We start from the raw sequence: 17,387 nt of genomic DNA, 5'->3' as shown, positions 1-17,387 counted from the left end.
TAGATATGATTGTCTGGTAAATAGTAATTGGTAGGGTAGTTGTGTTCCAGATAGAGGTAGTTGTGCTGTCAGTCTCGTAGTCAGTGTCGGTGGTAGTGGCAGTGACTGGCACATATTGGGTGACGTTGACCCATATCGTTGGCGCTGGGGGACATGTGAGTACGATGGTCTCATTGAGAGTGGTAGTGCTAATGATAATTGATCCTGGGGGATAGTGATGAGGATAACAGCTCGGTACTTGACTCAGTGTCACGGAAGCGAGTGACAGCCCCGTCAAGAGACAAAGAGTTTGGGAGTACATCGTGAAAGCTATACCTCAAGTGTGGGACTTTCTGCTGGTTCCACACATAGGATGTTTCAACCTATGATAGGCGCAAACTTAAAGCGAACGCATTGTAGCGAGGGTGAGTTCAAAACGAATGTATAACAGGCTTTCTGGTAGTGAGTTCTCCGAGAGCTTGTTGCGCTCAATCCTCGAGATAGAAGAAGGACAGAAGAGTTCCCAACGCCCTCATAAAGACTCACCGTCATTGACGAGCAACACAGGCTTGGAGACCCGGGAATACATCATCCAACCCGCCCGCTCTCAGGACATGCCACATGGCGGCGCCGGATTTCCTGGGAAGTGGTTGGCAGCCGTCACTGGGGTTCCCTGCCGTTGTCTTGCACGTTCCTGGCTTTGGGATTGACCGTGCCTTGCCAAATGTACACCGTGGCATGCCAATCGATGACAGGATCGAGCTCGACGACCGTGTGGCGTGCGCGGGAGCTTTGCCGAATGTTGTTTAGTGTAACGGAGAATACGAAGCATCGTGGCCACTGAGTGGTGGTTGAAATCTGGAGGTTTTGGCCGGTGGAGCCTTTGCTAACCTTGTTCCAACTTCGACAATCATTTCCATTCTGAACCCTTGTCAAGCACTGCCCCCCAAACCGGTTTTGCGGCTGGCGTCGTGCATCAGTTATTGAGGCCATCGCCTTCCCGTCCTCACTAGGCAGGTTCTAACAACAGATGTTCAAGTACACCTTTCGCTTGACCGCAAAATCGTCCACACCCTCCGGCCCATCAAGGCAAAACATCACCCACAATGGCATGCGTTGGGATCCACAATAAATGGGATTGTTCCTGGACTTTCCAAAGTCCCTCCATCATCGTGCCAGGGGTTTCTACGTCGATCACCTGTTATCATAGCTGCTATCAAGCCTGGATCCTTAGTCCTGCCCGCTTCTAGCCTCTTCCCTTCCCCAATGACGCAGATTCCTGGTAGGTCTAGCCAGTAAGTTCTTCCCCGAGAGAAACGATATCGAACCATATTGCTCTGCTGAGGACCCTGGACGCGGAAGAGATCCTATTCTGTTCAGATGGCAGCGAACGTATCACAGAATTGGCATCATGGGTGGCAAATTCTGCTCTGCTGTTGGATGCCGGTTGTGAATGAGATATGATTTACACACACGTGGGTAGTGGTCGAACTCTCTTCGTTTCAATCTCGCAACATCAATGAGGTACAAAGTGCAAACCTCAACATATTGCTATTTACTCGAACATCATATCTCCGTCGGTGTCTGAGATCGAGCGCACGAGAATGACCCAACCGGCCCAACCGCTATGAGGTCATCCACTCAAACCCTCACCATCGTGGCCGGGCTTGTCGTAAGACTGGCCTGTGCTGTTGATGTACAGCAGAACTACACAATATGTAACTGGGCACGACTGCGAGCCGGTGCTATTCGAGATTCGGTGTATCTCGACGGCGGTCTTTTATGGTGGCAGACTGCCTTCGCCGATGGTACTACTCCAGTAGTGAGTAGTGATGGCAATGTTGCTGGCGATATGTTTCGTCTGAACTTTTCGACTCTGTTCGATACGACAAAGACCAACTTGTCTGCTTTATTTGAAAAAATGTCAAAAGCTGGAGGAGCAGGCAACAATATTGCTCCAAACTATGTCGATGGAACCATGTTCACCAATGATGGTGAGCTGTACCTCTATGGGTAAGTTGCCTAGCGAAAGGATATACCACTTGAAACTAATCGTCTTTCTAGTGGTCTGCCTCGCCTCACCGACTCTGTCGCTCCCCAAAGCGAGAGCTCCGTCCTCGGCTATGAAGCTTTTCAATACGGGACGGATCGTCCAAGTTGGTCACCGGGATTCTACCAAGGAAATCTGCCAGATAGTGTGACTCGGTATATCAGTAATGGCGCAGGAACATCTGCCCCAAGTGAGAATCTTGGATTCTACTTCAGCGGCATGAGAGCACCAGAATGGGATCCAATATTCTACGAAGATTCGTCGGCAAATGTTACGGCCAAAACACTTATCACCGTAGACATGTCAACAATGAGAAGCGAAAAATGGACCAACACAACATTACCTGACAATATACCACCACGGGCAAATGCTGAACTGGCCTGGGTTCCAGTATCTGAGAAAGGTGTGTTGGTTGCCATTGGTGGTGTCACCGCCCCAGAAGAGATCTGGGCAACTGGGCTCAATGACTCGCAGACCTCACAGAGTCGGGAACAAAGTCCCAACTTCATGACATCCTTACCTGTATATGATGTTGCATCGGGCGACTGGTATCTGCAGAATACCACAGGCGAGGCTCCAGGACAATTGACAGAGTTTTGTTCTGTCGTTGCTCCTGCGAAGGACTCGTCCTCCTTCAACATTTACATATACGGAGGCTATGATGGCCTCAATGCTGGCGATGTTCCATCAGACGACGTATGGGTCCTTTCAATTCCATCATTTACCTGGATCAAGGCATACACAGGTACCGGAACACATGGACGATCTGGACACTATTGTGTGGCGCCCTATCCAGATCAAATGCTCGTCATTGGAGGCGTTTATCAAAACCAAGCCAACTGTGTTGAGGGCGGTATCATTCAGGTGTTCAATCTCAATACGCTGGAATTCCAAAACACCTATGACCCGGTCATCTGGTCTGACTATAAAGTCCCAACCATCGTGTCTAAGGCCATAGGAGGCGACGCCTCAGGCGGTGCAACCAACACAGCCATTTGGTCCGACAACGCACTAGGTGGTATCTTTAGCCAAAAGTACCCTCGACAGATGACCCACTATTACCCGTATGAGTCCAACAACAGTAGTGCCTTGAATGGTACAAGCAGTGACCCACCCAGTGGCAGTTCAGGCATAAGCCACGGAGCCATCATTGGCATCAGTGTCGCAGCAGGAACCATATTCTGCTTTGTCCTCATTCTCTGTGCGCTGTTGATCCGACGGCGCCGAATCATCCGCAGCACATCGTCCGAGAAATCAGTTGCATCGGGTAACAGCCGAGTGAGCCGTTGGCTCAATGGGGCAACCTTCGCAGCAGCCAAATCCAAGCACGACTCGATATCCCCACCACCGATGCAACAAGCCCACAACTATGCGCACATCTCTGAGGAGTCGACACCACCCCTCCAACCCCAGCGCCACGAGATGGCAGGCACAGAAAGACCAAAGCCGCCGTACGAGCTTGCCACCGACTACAACAACCAGCAGCATCCGCGGCACTCGACGATCCCAGACTACGCATACAACGCGGCCTATGGCCATACTCATTCAGACAACTCCCAATCAACCTCGTCAGGCGAATACCGTCCGTCGACGCTCAATAGTGACAGCCTGAACGGCGCCTCACCGCTGCGCACCGTACGCTACCCGGCTGGCCCCACGTCAGCACCAGGTCAGTACACTGCAGGACCACACGAAGATGTCTCCGACCCCAGCAGTCAGTACGGGTCATCGTCATCCGGCACGAACGAGACAATCGCATGGCCGTTCCCAGCTGCGACGAACCGATGGCGCACGCACCGTGCCCGCGTCGAGCGGGAGGGCGGCAGCGAGAGCTCCTCGCTGCAGCCCATCATCATGGAAGAATCGCGCCCCGAACAACAACAGCAACAGTCCCGCGATGCCAGGGGCCTCGGCGGCGATGGCTACGGCCACGGCTACACCACGCACCACGCCAACGACTCCGCGGCGAGCGGCGTCGGCACCCTGCCCAGCCCAGTTGGGTTTGCGGACTCCGGTCACGACGGTAACCCCCATCAGCGGAGCCTCTTTGACACCATTAGTCCCGTGAATTCTACGCCGGACAGGCGGGTTCGTCCTTGAGAAATGACTGTTAATGACTGTGATGAAACCGTTCATACTCATACATGTAGTAACCTTGTCATATGTTCTTTGGTGATAATTGAGCGATGATGTGGGGAGTGATGACCCCGTGATACTTGCTTGGTTGCAGGAGTTAAGCGGTCATCGATATCACGTGTACATGCGGTTCAGTCGTATGTCTTCTTTTCTGCTGGCGATGAGGCCTTGTTTCTCTAGAATATATAAATCTACTACTAGTAATGACGTTAATGGCATATACTTACCCCAGTTGATGGGTTGTTTTAAGTGGGCTTGAAATCGAGGAAGCCTCAATGCTGATAAATAAAATCTTAATTGGCACCTTATGCTGTTGCTGAAGACGACGGGTCGCTCTCCAGGACCTCGAGGAAACCGCCGACTAGATGGAGACTTCCAGTCACAAGAGCGGTGACATCTTCATGCCCATGTCTCTCTTCATTGGCGTGGCTCTGGGCAAATTGTCGGACGGAGGCCACCGCCTCCTCTATTGTCCGGACTATTTGAACTTGTGCCTGTGGATCAATGCCCTGCCATGTTTCAGCTAGATTGCTCTGGACCTTCAGTGCCTCGACATCAGAGGCATTGGTGTTCACGGACACCAGATCGGGCCTAAAGCCCGTCTCCTTGAATGTGGTGTTGGTGCAGAAGATGGCGTGTGTAAAAGGCTGGGAATTTCCGAGGGCTGTAGAAAGTGTATTGAATAAGGCTGTTGCGAGAGCATTGGCGTCGCGGGTTTGTTGATTGAAGATGAGAAAACGTGGTTGTGAAGGAGAGACGTGTTGAGTAGAGGAAGATTTGGTGGTGGTAAGTTGAGATGCAAACCATTTCCCTGCCAGTTCAATGCTCTCGAGAGTGTGGCCTCCGTCTATGCACCATTGGATTCCAGTCTCATGACGTGTTTCACAGCGTCCTGCCCACCTCACTGTTTCTAAACCGCGACGGACCTTTGCCTCGAAACCGGCGTCCGCATCAGTGCTATAGCCTTGCTGAGTGAGCCACTGCTTGGCGACGGCCTGTGCAAGGCTGGCGTTAGTCTTCTGAAATTCCGCTTGCAAGCCAAGCTTGATTTGATTATTGGCAATTTCGGGGTCAACATCGACAAATTCGACGGTTGTACCCTTCTCTTTGGCCACCTGCTCTAGGACTGCTTTTGCATCTTCTGGTTGAGAGCTAACCGTCAAGCATTTTGCACCCGTCTTCATAATGCCAGCTTTGTGCCAGGCAATCTCGCCGATTGTGGATCCCAACATTGCTACGTGATCGATGCCGAGACTCGTGATACCTGTAACCAAAGGCTTCTCAATCACATTTGTGCTATCATAAGCGCCGCCAATGCCACACTCGATGACTGCAGCATCGACATTCTCACTGATGTATGTGTGAAATGCCATGAGCGTCAAATATCGAAAATAGACCGGCTTGGTTCCCGGCGCCGCTGGATCTTGACCGTCGGCCTTTGCAGCTTGCTCGAGGCGATCCCAGACCTCGAAGAAGTACTTGGCAAACTGCTCTTCCGAAAGTGGTTCTCCATTGATTTGTATCCTCTCCCTAACAAACCGCAAATGTGGCGACGTGTACAACCCGACTTTTGACAGCGACTTATTCCCATTATTCTTGACAAATTGGGCTAAAATCGAGGAGACAAATGCAGCGGTCGAACCTTTACCCTTTGTCCCGGCGATATGGATAGCTTTGAGCGCATCAAAGTCTGATGGCTACCGGCGTTCGAGTCAGCGCGATCGAGGGAACGACGTGGCTCTGTGTGTATTCTCAATGGTTGCATACTTTGTACCCAATCTTGTTGCACCACTCGACCATCTCGGGAATGGCTTGATCATTCATCTTCCGACCCGACTTACGAATCGCATCAACAATTGCAAAGTTTGATTGCAGCGTGTTGAGCGACGCGACAGCGTCCTGGACTATCGTTAACTTGATATCAAGTGAGGGAGGTTGGCGTAGCTCACAGCATATGTCCTGGCCATGGCGGTTGACTTGGTCGCAAATCTACGGGCAAAGTGGGAGAGGTGTACTAGAGGACGCCGAGTCCATCCCTGTGTCATATGTGAGGCATGGCCAAGAAGCCAACTATCTGGTGAAGACTCATGAGAACATATACGAACGAAAATGCTCGTCTAGAAATTTGGGTGCATAGCTACGGTGGAGCATTTGGTGGTATGGCGCATATTTGGGGGTTGACAATATGTTGCCTAATTGGGATAGTACGTCATGGGGGTTGTCAGACTCATGTAGGTATTTCGTACTCCGTACTACATATTACGGAATCGCTCATCTGATATTGAGACAACCTTTGTTTAACGCTGGCAAAACTCAGCACGATCTGCAGAGGTGCTGATGAGCAATTCATCCGTCAGAAATGGGCCAATCTCAGTCTTCAGAGCCGCCTAAAGAGGTCCCGATCGGTGAGTTCGAACTGTTAACCAAACCAGGTAAACTTGTCCTGATGCCTGAACTATTTCAGAACAACTGAGCCATGAACTGGCACTTCGCTTTGCAGCCAAAAGCTTCACGCATTTGGAAGTGACTCATTACAAGGACAACTTCAAGGCTTTGGCCGACCACCAGGAAGACGTCGAGTACTGGAAGGAAGACACATTGTGTCGATTTCTCGCCTTGCCAGAATCCCTACAGGCGGGTCCAGTCCTGTATCAGATGTGTATCTATCTTGGGGCATTCCCATTTCCCAGCCTTGCACCATGTATATTGACACGGGAGGCGATGTTGAAGGTCATCACGATTATGACTGGTAGGTACAAGAAGATTCTCAAACGAGGTGACCAGGACAAAGCCAAATTACTTTTCCGAAGTCTTGCAGTCTTTGATCGCACCGCCAGCCTTTCTTCTCCTTTGGAGAAGCCGAAGATGGATGATATCGTCAACGAGCAACTACCTGATGATATGAAGGCGGAGAAATCCATCGGCTCACATGTCTCTGGCTTTGCAATTGACGAACCGGCCAATGATGACGAGGAAGAGGACGAAGATGACCTTGCTCTCGCCGCACTTGACGCGTTAGATGCCATCGAAGTGTTCAAGCAGGATCAAAAAGTTGACCGCAAGATTCACCACTCGATGATTCCCATAGATAATTTCAAGAAGCTGGTCAAGCTTCTCCTCCTTCTCGCAGGGATGGAACCGTTGACTCCACTTGGCATCTATGGAGAGAGCCTCACACCAGCGAAGCTTCAAGCCCTTGACACATCTGCCGACGCGATTGTTGCAGCATTTGATCCCGACCCACAGACGAAAGGTATCCGATACTCCAAATTTGTGCAAACCATCACCTCCACACTCCCAGACCTGTTTGACCCGTTTAATGCGCTCTTCGAGCATTTCCTCTTCAGCAAGAACATCAATTTATCCAAACACCGGGATGCGTCTCTTGACCAAGATGCCCCTATCCCTATAAGACCCTCACCTATTCACAGAGGCTCAACCGACGATGACGACAACAAAAACTCGAGCACCGACTCAACCGATTCGATTCTAAACGACACACTCCTCTCCCAGATCTCCACGAGCCTCAACCTCACGACACCGAATGGAGTCCAGTCCAATATATTCACATCAGGCGCCTGCTTCGACCAGCTCTACTCGACGTCCAGCCACGGCACCTCTCTCAGCTCCTTCTCCCGGCAGGTCCTGTCCTGGCGAGCAAGCACTATGGTCCTCATCACCGGGACCACGAGCGAGAGCCCCAGCCACACCATCACATTAGCAGCCTACATCCCCGCCCGCTGGACAGACTCCTCCCAGTCATACTCGCACTCCACGGCAACCATCAGCGCCGACCCATCAACCCCCAAAGCCAGCCTCTTGATGCTCCACCCGCGCCAAGCCCTCTTTCCGGCGAACCCGTACAGCCACAACATGCCGGTCAGCTACTTCAGCACGAAAATCGGCATCGCTCTGGGCTGCGTGATACCCACGGCACAGTCGCGGACGGCCCAGCATGCGACGCCACCGGTACTCGGCCCAGTGGCCGTCCTCATCGACAGCGACCTCGAGACCTGTACGTTCCAGCACGACGGCTCGCAAGGCAGCGGCGCGTTCGTCACGGATCCGGGTCTCGAGCGCTCACAGCAACTTCAAGCTCGGTCAACATCGTCCCCCTCCACTAAAATCCCGCCTTCCATTCCGCGGAAAGTAAAATTTGACATTGACGCGCTGGAAGTGTGGGGCGTCTCGATCCCAGATCCGGCGTCGGCGGAGGATGAGGTGACGAAGCGGCGGAAGCTGCTGGCGTGGGAGGAAGCGGAGGCGGCGAGGCGGCGAGGAATCAATTTCGGCGGTGACAAGGACGGCGCAAGGGCCCTGCTTGAGATGGCGGGCATTGTGGGCGATCAGGGTAATCGCAGTGGTGGGAGCGTGTAGTCTGGATGTGGATCCATCCACCATAGCTACAGGACCCAGTAGTTATGTAAGTTGGACGATAGAGTAACGCGGGCTTCTATGTTTTGTGTATGGCCAGTTTCTTCTGGCTGGCTTCCCCCTGAGGGCGAGGGATGAGATGCCGAGCTGTGAGTGACGGATTTTCGCCAATACACGGGCAAGCGTGAATAGGAGGGAATGATCACGGGAAAGAGCAGATTATAATACTCTATCCTTAAGTGATTGGGGTAGCAGGGCGGGGAGGAACACACGTTTGAGGATTTGTATGAGGCGCGGGTCATAAGGTTTAATGGTGGACGAAGAAAAAGGAATCAATGGCCATCTGCCATGTTCAGAAAGTGATGTTCTGAGTGAGAAACGCTGGGGTTCAGACATTGGTGAATCTCTCTAAGAGCATTAGAAGTGGTTTGATGATAGAAACCGAGCTGGCAGACCGCCCCGTTTAGTCAGGGCGAGAAGTGCTCTCTTTCAAAAAGAAACAAACGCCATTGTTGTGCGTGGATTGCGTATCACGGCCTTTCATGAAGAGACACATGGACGGTTGGTGTGATCGCAACGGCTGGTAAGAAAGCCGGCCTGTTGGGTATGGGACTTGACCTCGACGGTGAATAAACCGTGTGCTTCCGCTTGCTTCCCCTGGGACCCGGACCGGTTGTAGACCTCGATTGCACGTATCTATGCAGGTTTTCATTGAACAAAAATAGCAGAAGTCGTCCCTTATCCAGCATGATACCTGTACCACAACCACGTCCAATCCACCCCATCCCCGTACGCCTGGTCGCCGAAACCTGGGATTGTGGACACGCCAAAAATCATGTGGCAGATGCGTTGAGGCTCAATTATTCAGCATTGGCAATTGCCTGCGCCTTGAGTGTTGGTAGACTCTGGTCTTAGATCGACGCCAGGCCGAGGATTGGATCGGAGGTTTCGTGGGCCAGCTTGATCCAGCGGCAGCTTTTTGGCAATTGCGGTAAAGAGTTCCCGGACATTGGTGGACGTCTTTGCGGAAGTTTCGAAAAATAGAAGACCGGCTTCTTTGGCATATGCCTCAGCGTCTGCGGTTTCAATGGCGCGTTTATCAGGGAACTCATTCACAACGTCAACCTTGTTCCCCGCCAAAGCGATGATGATGTTTTCGTTGGCTTGTCTTTGTAGTTCCTTCACCCATGACTTGGCCTTATCTAATGATGACTGGAGCAGATGTCAGCGGGTGAGGTATCATAGGTTGAGCAAAGAACTTACGGCCTGAGTGATATCGTAGACAACGACCGCGCAGTTGGCGTTACGGTAATACATGGGGGCCAATGATTTGTATCTCTCCTGGCCAGCAGTATCCCATATTTCAAACTTAACTGTTGTGTTTTCGTCGAGCGATATCGTTTGAGTCAGGAAGGCGGCTCCAATCGTAGATTCGCGGTAGTCATCGAATTGATCCTTGACAAACCGGAGAACTAACGAGCTCTGCAGGGTCGAGTTAGAGTTGAAGGAAGAGCCGGAATGAAGAGAAGTAGTACCTTTCCTACAGCAGATTCGCCTAGAATCAGGTTAGTAATTGGACGGGAGTTGGACTAGAGCAACAAACCGAGTAGAACGAGTTTGAACTGGGCAAACCTGCCGCCTGCGCCAGGGCGGCTTGCGGGAGCTCTTGTGGCCATGGAGGGAAGAGTTGGAAGGGGATCAATGGTTGGGTAGGATAGTAGAGGAAGGAGAGGGCTGTACTATTTTGCGGGAAGTGCAGATGATGAATCGGTACGTGGGATAAGGAGTTGGTTGGGGATGGGAGGAGGGCAACCCTTGTATGATGAAAGTTGTATAGAGCCTGAGATAATGGCAGGTGATGTTGTTGCGGCGGAGGCGCCAGTCACGGGCACAGACTCGGGCACAGGCGCGGGCGCAGGCCTGATGAGGACTCAGACGTGGGCAGGGTCAGCTTTATGGGGGGCGAGGTATGCTGCATTGGGGGGGACCAAGAAGTATTGAGAGTTGGACTGATGACGACTCCTGTGTACCACGCATTAGTAGCTAGCCTAGGAGCCAATGCCTCTAGCCGACCACTAATGCGAGATAGGAGCACTAGCAGTGCAATCTCAAGAGCGGATGACGATGCCCAGACGCGCTAAGCTACTAGATCTTCTGCGGCGGACTACGCCCACCAGCCACCACTCAACTCTGTCATCATCCTGGCTGTAGCGAGTACGTACCTGCGCTGCGCCCTCTTATTGTGCAACAAATTAACAATTACCACCACCACCACTGATCATTCCTCCCTCCCGACAAGAGCTATACTTCTGTGCAGCGACCTGCCGTCATCTGCTTCAAGCTCCCCCCGGTAATGGCCTAGGATCAATCACACGCGCATCGACACCTCCTTCGCTTATCTCCAAACCCACCAGGTCCGTCCAAGATGGCTAATTTGTTGCCTTTCCGCGATATCAATGTCCACGCTTCCACTTCCCATTATGCCTTCACCTCTCCCTCAACCCCTTCCGCCCCTACACTTGTGGTTGAGCGTCCCTCCGGAGACATCAGACTCAACGATGGCTCCTTGCTGGGAGCCAAGCGTGTCTCCAGTATTGCTGGTATCTTAGGCATACTCAAATTGAAACTCGATAAATATGTCATCGTCATCACAAAAGCTCAACCCATGGGCAGACTGCGTGGACATATGCTTTACAAGGTCGTCGCTACAGAATTCCTTCCTCTGCGAGAACGACCTGTCCACGACCCGGACGAAGACACGTATCTGTCCTATGTCAAAGCTCTCCTAGCCAAGGGACCCATGTACTTTTCCTATTCTATTGATATCACTTCCAGCTTCCAGCGTCAGTCCCGTGCAAACCCATCCGATCCCTTGTGGAAAAGAGCCGACGACCGCTTCTTCTGGAACCGTTTCATCCAAACCGATTTGATTGACTTTCGTTCTGGGTGGGGGGCACCGGGTACTGTCAAGGGCCACCAGCAACCTGGTGCAGATCCCTATATTCTTCCTGTCATGTTTGGCATGCTCCGTATCACTCCTGCCAAGGTCAAATCTACGTCTTTTACCTTCGCTCTCATCTCACGGAGATCCAGGTTTCGGGCGGGCACAAGGTATCTGTCGCGTGGGATAGATGAAAAGGGCAATGTGTCAAACTTCAATGAAACTGAGCAGATTGCCCTCCTCAATGACGTCTCCGGTCAGCCTGTTGGTTTTGCTGGGTCCCAAGGCCTGCAAAATGGCAAAGCGGGTGCCAACCCTTCCGAGACCCAGGTCTTATCTTATCTGCAGACTCGGGGCAGTGTTCCCGTGTATTGGGCCGAAATCAACGACCTGCATTACACTCCCAAGCTACAAATTCGAGGGGTCGAGACAGCTGTAGAGGCCGCCCGACGACATTTCGACGAGCAAATCAGAGTATACGGCGAGAACTATCTAGTCAATCTAGTAAACCAACGGGGACGAGAAGAACGTGTCAAAAAGGCCTATGAGCAAGTGGTCCGGATTCTCGTCAGCTCGCCTGACGAAGTAGTTGAGGCCGATCGACGTACGGACGAGAAGCTCCGCGAGATCAGCACCGACCATCCCCGCCAGAAAATGGATAGGCTACACTACGTTTACTTCGACTTCCACAATGAGACCAAGGGTCTGAAGTGGCACCGTGCTGAGCTTCTTCTCGACGAGCTTATTGATGGTCTCAGGAATGGTCAGTATTTCCGTGGTGTAGAAAACCCGGGTGACCCATCTGGAGCCTTGGAGGTCAGAACACAGCAGTCGGCCGTTGTCCGCACGAATTGTATGGACTGTCTCGACCGTACCAACGTCGTGCAAAGCATGCTGGGCAGGTGGGCGCTGACCCAACAATTCCAGGATATCGGCATTCTACAGCCTGGTGAGAGAGCTAGCGACGATCAGGCATTTGAAACCTTATTCCGCAACATCTGGGCTGACAACGCTGACGTTGTCTCCAACTCTTACTCTGGTACTGGCGCTCTAAAGACCGATTTTACTCGCACTGGGAAACGTACCAAAGCTGGCATGCTCCAAGACTTCAACAACTCCTGTACTCGATATGTTCGCAACAACTTCCTTGACGGCCCAAGGCAAGATGGGTTCGACTTATTCTTGGGAACATATTTGCCGTCCACGTACGGTGCTGGCTCATCACTGCAATTCATAGATCGGAGACCACTCATCGTTCAAGCCGTTCCTTATGTTTTGGCTGCCTCCATCTTTATTGTCATGATTTCCATTCTGACTCGTCGCCCGCCGGACTCGGCAGTTTGGCCACTTCGACTTTTTACCCTGTTGTGTCTTATCATCGCAGGATGGTCCTTCCAATTCATCTACGGACATGGCCTTCTCTATGTCAATTGGCCAAAGCTCAACCCACCATCTTTCACTTTAGAAGGGTACACAGATGCCCTCGCACGTGCTAATAGGGATCCAGTGGTCGGCCCGTTGATCGCGACAACCAGTGGCAAGGATAGGCGGGCTCGGAATATCAGCACTGCAAACATGGGATATATGGAGGAAGGCAAGAAGCGAATAGAATAAGCCGAACCTCGCAGAGTACCCGTGAGCGCATGGCTGCGATCTTATAGGAAATACATTACATTAATGTTGCCTCGTTCACAAGATTCAGACGTGGCAGCCAGCTATTCCAGCCTAAGGGTTGTGTTCTCGCTTCGCCTTGTATCCCTTGCAGTAGCCTATGGATTTGACAGTCGACAATGAATTTTTCCTCAACCCAGCCCTCGGCCATTGACGTGAGTGGTTTCACCGCCTTTGGTGCATTCCTGCCAGGAACTTGTGTTCTGCAAAGTCTCAGCCCCAAGAGCATCCTGAGAAGAACGCGTGGAGTGCTGGCACTAGTCACACAGGGTGATATAAACTATGGAAGAACAATGGCATCTGCTGTGTTGTAAGCCAACTGAGGATGTGGGATGGAATGCTCAGAGTCAGGGCTGGAGTACGCCAACTTTAGAGATGTGGGATGCCGCCAATCATGCTGCGTTGATCGCGACTTGGCTTCCCGCTAACCCCGTCGAGGACGGCTTTCATTCAACCTCAGCTTTTGCATCCACCGCCCCCCATGTCAACGAGGTATTTTTTGCTTTGGTTCACATACATGATGGAAATACGGAGCACTGCCTGCTAGCAATCGGTCTCCAGTTTTGAATGGGATGCACGTTGTCTAGTCCAATCCAGGAGATATGCCGGCCGTCCATTGAACAGTTCTTCTCCGTCTTGCCGGTTGGGCGAAACGACCAATTATTGGCCTCCAAACGATCTGTCATCCCAGATCTATGCCCTACACGTCCATGAAGCACGTCTTGAATGATTGATTCTATTATCCTATTTGATGTTATTCTATGACACTGTGTTGAGCATCTTATCTTTTCATGTTTCCTCATTCCCTTCTCTCCATTGGCCAGGTAGGTGACTCGATCATGTTTTAACTAAGTTAGGAGGCGGTGCAAACACCCAGCATCGAGCAAGCTGCAATCCTCCAAGCACGCAGTTTGCAGGGGACAGTAGAAACGGATGTGAAGAGCCCACATGCTTCTAGAGCAGTGAGTATAACAGGTAATTCATATGTCTCCTTTCAGCGCCATGGGACTTGTATTTTTCTCTCCTCTCCATGCTCGGCCCGGTGGCTGTGATAAGTGAAGGACATACAGCTGCCTGCTTCCTGCCCGTGGCCAAGAATATCTGTTGATAGGGCCGCCATAGCTCTCAATTCTCGATGTCTGATCCCCGTATACAATTCGATGATGGCCTCCATCCTGTTCGATCGCAAAGCGCTGGAGTGTATAGACTCAGGAGCAGGGAGGTGGCCGGAGTCGGAAGCATTCACACACCCAGTCAGTCTCGAAGCACCAAGAACGAAGCATATGGCATGGAGTCAGAGACCAATGTAGAAGATCGTGACTACAAGCCCAAGCAAGTACGAAGATCTTCCTTTGTATCTAATGACAAACTGCTAATGCTCTTAGTCCTTTACTGGCTGGCCATTGGCATGGCTTGCATATCAGTCAATCGGTGTCATCTATGGAGACATTGGTACCAGCCCCTTATACGTGTACTCCTCTACGTTCACCGCCAATCCAAGCTACGAAGATCTCCTCGGAGCGCTCTCTTTGATTATCTGGAGCGTTACGATCATGGTCACCGTCAAATACTGTTTGATTATCCTTCGGGCAGACGATGAGGGAGAAGGGGGTACATTTGCCCTCTTTTCACTCTTGTCGCGCCACGCAAATATTGTGCGTCGCGACCCTCGTGAAGAACAGATGGTCAGAATGGAACGGCATATTACTCGTGAACTTGGCAAGCCTGCCCAAAAAACTCGAAATCTTATGGAGCGCTCCCGGTTTCTACAGTGGATATTGAAGATTATGGGCGTCTTCGGGGTTGCTCTGGTCATGTCTGATGGCATTCTCACCCCTGCCCAATCTGTTCTTGGTGCTATCCAGGGCATCTCAGTTGCCTCTCCAGGTATTTCTAACGGCGCCGTTGTTGGTGTGTCATGTACCATTCTGGTGTTCCTGTTTCTCCTTCAGCCTTTCGGCGTGACCAAGCTCGCCAGCAGCTTTGCCCCGATTGTCATCATCTGGCTCTTACTCAATGCAGTCTTTGGGATCTATAACTTGGTTCAACACGATCACACAGTGTTGAAAGCATTCTCTCCGTATTTTGCTGGTGCCTTCCTGGTCAGGAATAAGATTGAGGGATGGAAGAGTCTGGGTGGTATCCTCCTTGCCTTTACAGGTTGCGAGGCACTCTTTGCTGACTTGGGGGCATTTACGTTACGAGCTGTCCAGTTATCTTGGCTGTTGTTTGCGTTTCCCTGCCTCTTGTTAGGATATGTAGGCCAGGCTTCTTACATCGCAGAAGATCCTACCGCGTGGACAAACCCATTTTACAACACTGTCCCCCCTGGCTGCCTTTATCCATCACTTGTCATTGCGATTTTGGCAGCAGTCGTTGCCAGTCAGGCTATGATTACTGCAGTCTTTCAACTCTTGTCGCAGATCATGAAGCTTTCTTACTTTCCTCAGATCAAGGCAGTGCACACATCGAAAGTCTTCTTCGGCCAGATTTATATTCCCATGGCCAACTGGCTCCTCATGATTGGCACGGTCGTCGTCACAGCTGTCTACAATAACACTACAAATCTCGGCCATGCCTACGGTGTTTGTGTCATACTGGTGACTTTTTTCAGCACCTGTATGGTGGCGCTTGTTGCGTTGATTGTCTGGAAAGTACCGGCAATCACCATTCTCATCGTCTGGCTTATATTCGCCCTTTTTGATGGCGCATTCCTGTCATCATCTCTGACCAAAGTGCCGGAAGGGGCTTGGTTTACACTGGTTCTTGCCGTCGTTCTCTCCTCAGTTTTCATCCTCTGGCGGTTTGGCAAGGAGCAACAGTGGCATGCTGAAGCATCAGATCGTTTCCCACCATCTCATATGCTTCGAACGACGGATGGTTTGCCAAACGCAGCTCTTCAACTCACTGGCGCCTTTGGGAGCCATCAACTTACTCGCATCAACGGCATTGGAGTCTTCTTCGACAAGACTGGTGCTCCTTCGACAACCCCAACTGTCTTTATACATTTCCTGCAGAAGTTTCATGCAGCATGCGACGTCATCATTTTCTTCCATCTCCGGCCACTCCACATCCCGACGGTGGCACCTGGAGAGCGTTATACCGTTACCCAATGTTATGTCGGATCTGAAGGCCAGAGCAGACGACCGATGCCAAACTGCTATCGAATTATCATCAGACATGGATACACCGACGAAGTCGTCACTCATAATCTGGGTTTGCTCCTGTACGAGCAGGTGCGTGACTTCATCTGCAAAGCACGTGTAGTCGCACCGTTCTCACCATCCACAAACGGCGACAAACGTCATAATGCCACCATCAAGGATGTCACTTTCAATCAGCGGTCTATCGACGCAAGCCGCCCATCCTTTGAGTCCACCAATTTGGAGTTGGTGAGCAAATTGGCCGAACTCCGTCAGGCATATGACAGCCAGGTAGTCTACATCGTGGGCAAGGAGCAGATGAGGATCAAAGCTGGCACTAACATCGCCCGGCGAGCACTGCTGGAATTGTTCCTTTGGATCAGGGAAAACAGCCGTACGAAAGTGCAAGCACTGAATATTGCCGTGGACAAGCTTGTTGAAGTGGGTTTTGTCAAGGAGGTATAACACTTCTTGAAGCGGTGTAGTGTTGCGTGACCAGGTTCTTGGTTACTAAGAACCGAGAATTCCACTATGAGACTATCAGGCATTCGGGTGTCTGTGTCCCCTTGTCGCGGTGTGTTCCCAGTATCACTACTAGCACCTCGGATAGTGTGAGGCTTGAGCAGACGCACGAGAGTCATCTTGAATGGTCAACATTTGACTTGCTAAGCAATTCGGGCCATTATGCAGGCTGCCTCACGTGGTGGAAAAGATGCAGCGACGTCGGATGCCACTCACAATCATTTCTGTAATTTTCCACTGTTCCACCGAACTTTGTTGCGATCCATGACCCTTGAAGGGTCCGCCAAGGGAAAAGGGCTCCTTGGGTCTCCTTCGTTCCTCCACCTCTCGACACCTGCCTACACCTGAATAGCGAATACCTCGTGGCCAGTACGGAGTACTATGTCATAAATCATGGGTACTCGATCCTACGTACCACGAGTGTGGAATTGGTTTCCACAATTCCTCGCCAGGTGATTGTCAACTTACCCCACAGACTGGTGTCAATCCCTGCAGAGGGAGCGAGAACGACCTAACTAACTAGTAAGGCAGCTCTATCCGGAATCTACAGGGGACGGGTACACCCTCCTCG

General features: G+C 51.5%; 6 protein-coding genes across 6 annotated transcripts; 4 read left to right on the top strand and 2 right to left on the bottom strand.

Annotated features, from left to right (window-relative positions):
* Nucleotides 1–1,606: 1,606 nt before the first annotated feature.
* On the top strand, nt 1,607–4,129 carry A1O9_01217 (uncharacterized protein; the record flags this gene model as incomplete). The annotated part of the gene is made up of 2 exons (XM_013410376.1): nt 1,607–1,992; nt 2,044–4,129. The coding sequence occupies 2 exons, from the start codon at nt 1,607–1,609 to the stop codon at nt 4,127–4,129; spliced, it is 2,472 nt and encodes an 823-aa protein (XP_013265830.1).
* Nucleotides 4,130–4,470: 341 nt separating this feature from the next.
* A1O9_01216 (folylpolyglutamate synthase) lies at nt 4,471–6,132 on the bottom strand (the record flags this gene model as incomplete). Its single annotated transcript, XM_013410375.1, has 3 exons — nt 4,471–5,862; nt 5,933–6,064; nt 6,115–6,132. 3 exons carry the CDS (start codon nt 6,130–6,132, stop codon nt 4,471–4,473), a joined length of 1,542 nt encoding a protein of 513 aa, XP_013265829.1.
* A 392-nt stretch (nt 6,133–6,524) lies between these two features.
* On the top strand, nt 6,525–8,542 carry A1O9_01215 (uncharacterized protein; the record flags this gene model as incomplete). Its single annotated transcript, XM_013410374.1, has 2 exons — nt 6,525–6,570; nt 6,630–8,542. 2 exons carry the CDS (start codon nt 6,525–6,527, stop codon nt 8,540–8,542), a joined length of 1,959 nt encoding a protein of 652 aa, XP_013265828.1.
* An 861-nt stretch (nt 8,543–9,403) lies between these two features.
* Nucleotides 9,404–10,215, bottom strand: A1O9_01214 (GTP-binding protein ypt5; the record flags this gene model as incomplete). The annotated part of the gene is made up of 4 exons (XM_013410373.1): nt 9,404–9,751; nt 9,803–10,021; nt 10,075–10,094; nt 10,143–10,215. The coding sequence occupies 4 exons, from the start codon at nt 10,213–10,215 to the stop codon at nt 9,404–9,406; spliced, it is 660 nt and encodes a 219-aa protein (XP_013265827.1).
* Nucleotides 10,216–10,964: 749 nt separating this feature from the next.
* On the top strand, nt 10,965–13,094 carry A1O9_01213 (uncharacterized protein; the record flags this gene model as incomplete). The annotated part of the gene is made up of 1 exon (XM_013410372.1): nt 10,965–13,094. The coding sequence occupies one exon, from the start codon at nt 10,965–10,967 to the stop codon at nt 13,092–13,094; it is 2,130 nt and encodes a 709-aa protein (XP_013265826.1).
* Nucleotides 13,095–14,286: 1,192 nt separating this feature from the next.
* A1O9_01212 (potassium uptake protein) lies at nt 14,287–16,759 on the top strand (the record flags this gene model as incomplete). The annotated part of the gene is made up of 2 exons (XM_013410371.1): nt 14,287–14,487; nt 14,537–16,759. 2 exons carry the CDS (start codon nt 14,287–14,289, stop codon nt 16,757–16,759), a joined length of 2,424 nt encoding a protein of 807 aa, XP_013265825.1.
* Nucleotides 16,760–17,387: the final 628 nt, after the last annotated feature.

Source organism: Exophiala aquamarina, assembly GCF_000709125.1.
Source record: "Exophiala aquamarina CBS 119918 chromosome Unknown aczIA-supercont1.1, whole genome shotgun sequence".
In the NCBI taxonomy this organism is placed as follows: domain Eukaryota; kingdom Fungi; phylum Ascomycota; class Eurotiomycetes; order Chaetothyriales; family Herpotrichiellaceae; genus Exophiala; species Exophiala aquamarina.
The sequence above is the reverse complement of the archived record's forward strand: the minus strand, read 5'-3'. Positions and strand labels throughout refer to the sequence as shown.